General features: G+C 41.6%; 2 protein-coding genes across 3 annotated transcripts in view; one reads left to right on the plus strand and one right to left on the minus strand.

Annotated features, from left to right (window-relative positions):
- The window catches only part of COG5 (component of oligomeric golgi complex 5), a 281,698-nt gene extending 280,525 nt beyond the window's left edge, over positions 1-1,173 (minus strand). For both annotated transcript variants that reach the window (XM_010841464.1, XM_010841465.1), the window contains exon 1: positions 1,004-1,173. In XM_010841464.1, the coding sequence (XP_010839766.1) occupies positions 1,004-1,097 (94 nt within the window). In that variant the 5' untranslated portion in view covers positions 1,098-1,173. The remainder of the gene's footprint in view (positions 1-1,003) is intronic.
- Positions 1,174-1,235: 62 nt separating this feature from the next.
- Positions 1,236-9,212, plus strand: part of DUS4L (dihydrouridine synthase 4-like (S. cerevisiae)) — a 16,722-nt gene continuing 8,745 nt past the window's right edge. Inside the window, exons 1-2 of the mRNA XM_010841461.1 lie at positions 1,236-1,378; positions 6,853-6,989. Of these exons, the coding sequence (XP_010839763.1) occupies positions 6,874-6,989 (116 nt within the window). The 5' untranslated portion in view covers positions 1,236-1,378; positions 6,853-6,873. The remainder of the gene's footprint in view (positions 1,379-6,852; positions 6,990-9,212) is intronic.

A 9,212-nucleotide genomic window follows, 5' to 3' on the forward strand; every position in this document is an offset into this window, starting at 1 on the left:
TCTTGAGAGTCCCATGGACTGCAAGGAGATCCAACCAGTCCATTCTGAAAGAGATCAGCCCTGGGATTTCTTTGGAAGGAATGATGCTGAAGCTGAAACTCCAGTACTTTGGCCACCTCATGCGAAGAGTTGACTCATTGGAAAAGACTCTGATGCTGGGAGGGATTGGGGGCAGGAGGAGAAGGGGACGACAGAGGATGAGATGGCTGGATGGCATCACTGACTCGATGGACGTGAGTCTGAGTGAACTCCGGGATATGGTGATGGACACTGAGGCCTGGCATGCTGCGATTCACGGGGTTGCAAAGAGTCGGACACGACTGAGCGACTGAACTGAACGTCACTAATACAGTTGTGTGCGCTTCTCAAATGTAGTATGTCTAACTTTTCTTATTCCTAGCAATTTGTCCAAAACTATAAATAAACTTGACTGCTATATTCAATACATATGGTTAATCCCAGCTTGAATGAATGCTCCGAACCCTCCCCCATGTGTGGTTGTGGATAAACCACAAACAAGCGAGCTTGTAAACGGGGGCCACCTGTGCAGTTCAAGAATTTGTCAAAGGGGCGGATGTTTCCAAATCTACATAAAAAGAGACCCCCTTCATTCAGCGCTTGTCATGTGTCCTAGTTCTTACACTTTTCAGGGCATTAAACGCTTCAGCCTTTGGTCAAGAACTGCGGCAGCAGTAGGTCACCAGGTGCGGAAACTCGGGACATCAGCGAAGCCCCAGGAGCGTGGAGGGTAGAGCTGAAAATGAGGAGCCTCCAGAAACCAGGTGTCCCCAGGGCAACCGGAAAGAAACGGGTCAGCAAGCCCCTGGGCAAACACGTTGACAAGGCCGGCACCCAGGTGCCAGTGGGCCGGGCTGAGGGGAGTGGTCACGTCGAGAACGGAAAACTTTCTGCAAAGCGACGAGTTGAATCCACCACCCAGGCCCAGGTGCGGAGCAGACAGCTCCCAAGCCCCATGGCCCGACCACAGCCCGGCCCCCCTTACCGTCCTGCAGGAGCTCCCGGACAGTGGCTGCAGCAGCTCCGGAACCCGGAGCCCCACGGCCAGCCATAGAGACGCCGCCGTCACCACCTTCCATGTTGGCTGGTACGGGAGTGATGCCGTCAGCAGCAGCGCGCCCCGCCCAGATGATGACGCAGAATTTGGGCGCCGCCCGCTCTGCCCAGTCCGAGGCTCCGAGCCGACTAGGAGGATCCGCTTAATTGTGCCGGACCGAACCTGCCTTTGAGCGGCGTGGGGCCCGGATCTGGTGGGCACTGAGGGCCCAGGGCGTTGAGGAAGCCGAGGTCGCGGGACCGGCGCTTTCCTCCGTGTCCCTGCCGCACCCCTGGTGCTAGCAGCGTTCTCCGGGCGGAGAAGGTGAGCGCCAAAACGTGGCCGCGTCGTTTCCCGCTGAACCTAAGAACAGAGGCCTCTTGATGGAGGCAAGAGAGCGGAGGCTTCTGGGAACTTCGTTTGCACGCCTCAAGTACAGCTGGAGGGTGTTAATAGCTACCTACGTGTATCTACTTCCCTTGTGGCTCAGCTGGTAAAGAATCCTCCTGCAATGAGGGAGACATGGGTTCGATCCCTGGGTTCGGAAGATCCCCTGGAGAAGGAAAAGGTTACCCACTCCAGTATTCTGGCCTGGAGAATCCCATGGGCTGTACAAGTCGATGGTGTCGCAAAGAGTCGGACACGACTGAGCGACTTTCACATCACGTGTATCTGCCACATGCCTTGATTCGCATTCTTGGAGTAAAGGCAGGTGGAGAAAGCTTGGAGAGGAAAGTTGCCACGAATGAATACTGGGGAGAATTAGGAAGAGCCGAAAATCGGTGAAGTAGGACAACTGAGGAGAAGGCAATGGCACCCCCCTCCAGTACTCTTGCTGGAAAATCCCATTGATGGAGGAGGCTGGTAGGCTGCAGTCCATGGGGTCGCTAAGAGTCGGATACGACTGAGTGACTTCACTTTCACTTTTCATGCATTGGAGAAGGAAATGGCAACCCACTCCAGTGTTCTTGCCTGGAGAATCTCAGCGACTGGGGAGCCTGGTGGGCTGCCGTCCCTGGGGTCGCACAGAGTCGGACACCACTGAAGTGACTTAGCAGCAGCAGTAGCAGGACAACTGAAACAGAAATATGTGGGACTCATTCTCTACCTACTCTCCCATGAGACAGTATCCTTAAGGTTTTTCTATTGCTTAGCTTCAGCCACGTGTCGTGAGCGACACCAGACTTCTCCTTACTACAAATTGATGAATTTTCCATTTTTTGAGCTGAAAGATCAAGTTAGTTCCCATTACATCGGCACTGTTCACCTCTACTTCTCCCTCAATAAATTAATAGTAAGTTAACAGGTCAGACACACGTGTGCAAGAAGGTTAAGCATTTCTTTGTAAAAAAATAATAAGTTTTCTTTTGTGTACATTAAGTATGTACACAGGGAACCAGTTTTTCCCAGTGCCAGAGCTACAGGTTCTCTTGATTCTGCTAACAGATTTTTGAGAATGTGAAATACTTTACTGTGCCAAACGCTGTTTGAGGTATTTTATAAGTCTAAATGTATTAGATACGCATAAGAACTCAAGCAAACAAGCCTCAGCTCACTGCGTTGTGCTTAGCCTTAACTTTGTCACAGAGGTTCTTCCCTAATATATTTGATATCAGTTCTGGTGTTGAATAGGATTGTTTGTTCTGAATGGAGGTCTCAAAAATTGCCAAGAGCAATGTGCCCAGAGTCACATTAGTTTTCATTATCAATAATACACAAAACTTGACTAATAATTTTTAAATAAGCATTGTCTTTGAATCATGGGTCATTTTTCCTTTCCTGGCTGTTACATCAAAAAGTTGCAGAACATTCATTCAATGAAGAATTTTGAATCTCTACCTGTATATACCAGCTTGAGTGTAAAACATTAGACTCAATTCCTGTCTTATCCCAAAGGAGCTAAGAGGTACATATAAACCCATTTAAACAAATCTATAGTGTCACTTGCTTTGGAGGATGTGGATTTATTTATTCTGAAGCTTGACTGCACATTAAAATCACCTGGAAAGCTTTAACAACCACTGATACCTGTATCCTAAGCCCAGATATTCACATGTAATTGCTCTGGGGTATGATTTGGGCATCCTGCTTAAAATCTCCCTGCCTCATTCTAATGTACAACCAAGATTGAGAACTACTGATTTCTTCGTTCAGCAAAAACATTAAGGGAACCCTTCTATATGCCATGTAAGGGAACAAGAGTGAATAAGAATGAAATTATTCCTGCTAACGTCACAGTGACCCAGTTGCCATTGGACTACCTTTTTAGTCTTTACCTCATTCTCACTCTTCTGTGATGTTTAAGATGCTCATCCCCTCCTTCCTTTGTAAAAGTTTAGCCCTCTCTTGGCTTCTGAATATCACGTTTCAGGTTTATTCCTTCCAGCTCCAAAGTTCATCTTGCTGTCTCCTTTATATTCAAATTTTTTCTCCCTTTTACTTAAATGTTGGTGCTTTTAATGATTTCTACACAATATGGTACCCATAAGTACTTTGTCCATGTTTCTAGTTTCAGCATATTACCTAGAGGTTCACTTCAGTTGCTCAGTCCAACCCTTTGAGACCCCATGGACTGCAGCACTCCAGGCTTCCCTGTCCATCACCAACTCAAACTCATATCCATCAAGTCGGTGATGCCATCCAAGCCATCTCATCCTCTGTTGTCCCCTTCTCCTGCCTTCAATCTTTCCCAGCATCAGGGTCTTTTTCAGAGTCAGTTCTTCACATCAGGTGGCCAAAGTATTGGAGTTTCAGCTTCAGCATCAGTCCTTCCAATGAATATTCAGGACTGATTTCCTTTCACATGGACTGGTTTGATCTCCTTGAAGTCCAAGAGTCTTCAACACCACAGTTCAAAAGCATTCATTCATCGGCACTCAGCTTTCTTTATACTCCAACTCACACATCCATACATGACTACTGGAAAAACCATAGCTTTGTTGGCAAAGTAATGTCTGCTTTTTAATATGCTGTCTAAGTTGGTCATATCTTTTCTTCCAAGGAGCAAGCGTCTTTTTAATTTCATGGTTGCAGTCACCACCTGCAGTGATTTTGGAGCCCAAGAAAATAAAGTCTCTCACTGTTTCCATTATTTCCCCATCAATTTGCCATGAAGTGATGGGACTGGATGCTGTGATCTTCGTTTTCTGAATGTTGAGTTTTAAGCCAACTTTTTCACTCTCTTCTTTCACCTTCATCAAGAGGCTTTTTAGTTCTTCACTTTCTGCCATTAGGGTGCTGTCATCTGCATATCGAGGTTATTGATAGTTCTCCTGGCAATCTTGATTCCAGCTTGTGCTTCATCCAGCCCAGCATTTCACATGATGTATTCTGCATGTAAGTTAAATAAGCAGGGTGACAATATACAGCCTTGACGGACTCCTTTCCCAATTTGGAACCAGTCTGTTGTTCCATGTTCAGTTCCAACTTGACCTGCGTACATATTTCTCAGGAGGCAGGTAAGGTGGTCTGGTTTTCCCATCTCTTAAAGAATTTTCCACAGTTTATTGTGATCCACACAGTCAAAGGCTTTGGCATAGTCAATAAAGCAGAAGTAGATGTTTTTCTGGAACTTTCTTTTTCAATGACCGAATGGATATTGACAGTTTGATCTCTGGTTTAACCTAGAGGTTAAAGACTCTCAATCTGTATCTCTAGCTTTTTCTTAAGAACCATATGTATATACCCCATATGAGGCATCACCACCTGGAAATCAGCTGAGTACCTCTTTGATGTGCCCAAGCATTGACTCATGTTTCCCTGCCAAAGCCTGTCCGTTCTTCCTTCTGGTTCTCTGTCTCATTGATTGGAATTGCCATCCACCAGGCTCTAAATCCAAAAATGTTGACATCATCCTAATATTCTCTCTCTGCACATATAACTCGTGCTGTCATCAGGTGATTTCCAACCCTTAAATGTCTTGCTAGTTTATTTTTATTTCTAAATAGCTCCTAAATGCATTCTCTTTCCTCTTTCCTCAATCCTAGACTCCCAGATCAGATACTCATTACACATGGCTTGGTCTACTACAGTGGCATCCTTACTAGTATTTTATCAACACCCCTAAACCCTCCAGTGAAATCTTTCTAAGTCAGAAATCTGATCATGCTTCATTTCCCTGCTAAATTCTTTTCAATTATAACTAGTGTACAAGGAGAGACAAACAACTTACACAAGAATACATGCCCATGGAAATATGTCACATGCACACGTTAACATGTTGAGTGCACATGTAAAAATTACCCACAGAGCAGGAAAAGTGTCTGAGAACCAAGGCCCTAGAGTATAAATCTAAAAAGTCTTAATCTGGTGTATAAAGCCCATTAACTTGTAGGCACTCTCATATCCTGTCTAGTTACAGCTCAAGCAGTGCTTAACTATTCCTTGTTCACTGAAAACATCAAGTATTTTCATGCTGCTCTGGAGTTCTTTGTACTGTTCTCTGTAACTGGACACTTCCCCAACTTCACTGACTCCTCTTGGCAGTTATTTCTACAACGCTGAAATTGTGTCTGAGTGTATTAGCCTTATTGTATAAGTTTGTTTAATACATTTTTAAAGACACCAAAAATATTTTCATCTGTGTTCTCAGCATATAGCGGGAAATTAATCTTTGTTGAATGGAAAAAAATAAGATCAACTGGGATTCCAAGAAGATTGTTGGGGTCCTCAGGATGGGGAATTAAGAATACAGGGACTATGAGCTGATGAAGATGAGCTCAAGGTTTAATTAAAGGTACCACTTAGTTGACACACCCACCTCTAAATGTTTATTGTTTAGATGATAAATGGTGATAAACTGATAAACAGTGATCAGTAAAACTAGTTTATCTTATTCCACCTGTACATTCTACCTAAGGAGATTAAATTATTAGTTTATGTTTAGGTTATATCAATACTTTCAGATTTAGCCAACCAAAAAATTTCATGGTGAGCAATTAGACTTTTCTAAAGTTGGCCAGTATTTGTTTTTAAATTACTAAGGCCAAAATTGGAATTAGTAAGCAGCCAACACTATGAAATGATAAGTACCGTACGGCAACTGTAAAACACTTAGAAATTACCTAATTTAATCACTTGTCCCTCTGGGTATAATAGTGATTTACCATGCAGCTATGTGATTACAACTGAGATTTTCATGAAACAATGTTCACAAAACATTTAAATGTTTAAAAATATAATTAAAAGTTTGTTTGCCTTCTGATTCAAATAAAAAGAATGGAATTTGAGAATAAGAATAAACATTAAACGTACCAGTATGTCTTTTAAAATACTCGGTACTTAAGCTGTTCTGTTACTACCATTTAACTTTTCTGGATAAAAAAGGGTATTTCAAAGTGCCAGACATACTTAGTACTATATATGAATTAATTCAATCAAATTTCTTGGTTAAATCAATGCCAAACGAAGTAAAATGGAAAAACTAACATGGAAAATAATAACATGTATTCTAGGAAAACATCTTTTAGTTTTCTACATCCTGAGCACTTATTGATTTGAGCAGAAACTGTTACTATAGTCAATTAAGTATAAAATTCAAAACTGTTAGTTTTTGACTTGAACAAGCATAATTTATATAAAATATAAACGTTATAATTTCACAGTGTGCTAAAAGCTATCCATGACGTATAAATAAAGTCAGAATTCTGTAGTATCCTATTCAATACTGTGAAAAGAAACTAAGATTCCTAAGCCTACAAAACCTAATGAAAAATTCATGTTCCTGGCAATTGAAATTGTAAGAATGATGGGATTCAAGTGAAAGTGCTTCCTCCATGCAAACTAATTGTCTTTTTCAGATTTGAAATAAATCTGTTTTCATGAAGAGTGACTACATACAAACTACAACATGTCAAGAAAGAAGAAAAGATCCAATAGAAATGTTTCATTCTGGGCAGCTGGTAAAAGTCTGCGCCCCAATGGTGCGATATTCAAAGTAAGTGTTGTTAAATGGTTAATGAGCCTAGGTGTGATTTCCTTTTTATGCTCTGACTTTTTATTTTATTTTTTTATTTTTTTTTTAATTTTATTTTATTTTTAAACTTTACAATATTGTATTAAGACCACCCCACCACATGGATCTTCAAATGCCTAGCTTTGGGACTAGGATACAGGCTTGAGTCCTGATGCTATTACCTGCCTGGCATATGTATGATCTAAGTGGTCACAGTATTTGTCTTTTTAAGACTGGCTTATTTCACTGAGCATAACATCTCAAGGTTCACCCATGTGTTTCTTCCTTTTTAAGAATGAATAATATTCCATTGTGTGTATATATTACATTTTATTTATCCATTCATTCATTCAGCCCAGCTTGAGTTGCTTCCATCTTTTGACTCTTGGGAATAATGCTTCTATGAACACGGATATATAAATATCTTTTTGAGACCTTGCTTTTTGTTCTTTGGGGTATTTGCCCAGAAGTGGAATTGCTAGATTATGTGGCAATTCTGTTTTTAATTTTTGAGGAATTGCCCTGCTGTTTACTATAGTAGCTACACCGTTTCAGTGCACAAGAGTTTCAGCAGTGCCCGAGAGTTTCAGTTTCTCAGCATTCTCCTCAACACTTACTGTTTTGGGAGGTTGTTGTTATTGTTTTAATAGTCATCCTAATGAATGTGAATTATCTCGTTGTGGTTTTTATTTGTGTTTTTCTAGTGATGTTAAACATCTTTTCCTGTGCTCATTGGCCATTTGGGTATCTTCTTGGGAGAAATCTCTTCAAACCCTTTGCCCATTTTTTAATTAAGATTGTTTGGTTTTTTGTTGTCCCAGTTTTGATTGCTCTTGAGTTTTAAGAGCTCTTTATATTTTATAGACAGATCTTTTGTCCGATAGGTGGCTTAAATATGTGTTCTCCTGGCATGTAGCTTGTCTTTTCATTTTCTTACCATGTCTTTTGCAGAGCAAAAGTTTTTACTTAATGATGAAGTCCATCTTATCAATATTTCCTTTTGCAGATTGTACTTTTGTTTTCAAGTATAAGAAATCTTTATGTAGCTCTAGATATTAAAGATTGTGTCCTACTTTTTTTCTTAAAGTCTTCTAGTTTACGTTTTACATTTAAGTTCATAATTCCTCATTTCTATGGAAGTGTGAGACATAGGCTCAGTTTGGTTGGTTTATTGTTTTTGCTGACAGTTGTCTGTTCCAGCAGCATTTGTTGAAAAGGCTGTCTTTCCATTATTGAATTACTTTTGCATCTTTATCAAAACTCAGCTGAGCATGTTTATATGGTTCTTTTTCTGCAGTCTCTGGTCTGCTGATCTATGTGTCCCTCTACCAGTACCACACAGTCTTGATTACTGTCAGTTCAGTTCAGTTCAGTCCAGTCGCTCAGTCGTGTCCATCTCTTTGCGACCCCATGAACCACAGCACGCCAGGCCTCCCTGTCCATCACCAACTCCTGGAGTCCACCCAAAGCCGTGTGCGTTGTGTCAGTGATGCCATCCAACCATCTCATCCTCTGTGGTTCCCTTCTCCTCCTGCCCTCAATCTTTCCCAGCATCAGGGTCTTTTCAAATGAGTCAGCTCTTCACATCAGGTGGCCAAAGTATTGGAATTTCAGCTTCAACATCAGTCCTTCCAGTGAACACCCAGGACTGATCTCCTTTAGGATGGACTGATTGGATCTCCTTGCAGTCCAAGGGACTCTCAAGAGTCTTCTCCAACACCACAGTTCAAAAGCATCAATTCTTTGGTGCTCAGCTTTCTTTATAGTCCAATTCTTACATCCATACATGACTACTGGAAAAACCATAGCCTTGACTAGATGGACCTTTGTTGGCAAAGTAATGTCTCTGCTTTTTAATATGCTGTGTAGGTTGATCATAACTTTCCTTCCAAGGAGTAAGCATCTTTTAATTTCATGGCTGCAGTCACCATCTGCAGTGATTTTAGAGCCCAGAAAAATAAAGTCAGCCACTGTTTCCCCATCTATTTTCCATGAAGTGATGGGACCGGATGCCATGATCTTAGTTTTCTGAATGTTGAGCTTTAAGCCAACTTTTTCACTCTCTTCTTTCACTTTCATCAAGAGGCTCTTTAGTTCCTCTTCACTTTCTGCCATAAGGGTGGTGTCATCTGCATATCTGAGGTTATTGATATTTCTCCTGGCAATCTTGATTCCAGCTTGTGCTTCCTCCAGCCCAGCGTTTCT

Source organism: Bison bison, unplaced genomic scaffold (assembly GCF_000754665.1).
Source record: "Bison bison bison isolate TAMUID 2011002044 unplaced genomic scaffold, Bison_UMD1.0 scf7180017864162, whole genome shotgun sequence".
NCBI classification, from domain to species: domain Eukaryota; kingdom Metazoa; phylum Chordata; class Mammalia; order Artiodactyla; family Bovidae; genus Bison; species Bison bison.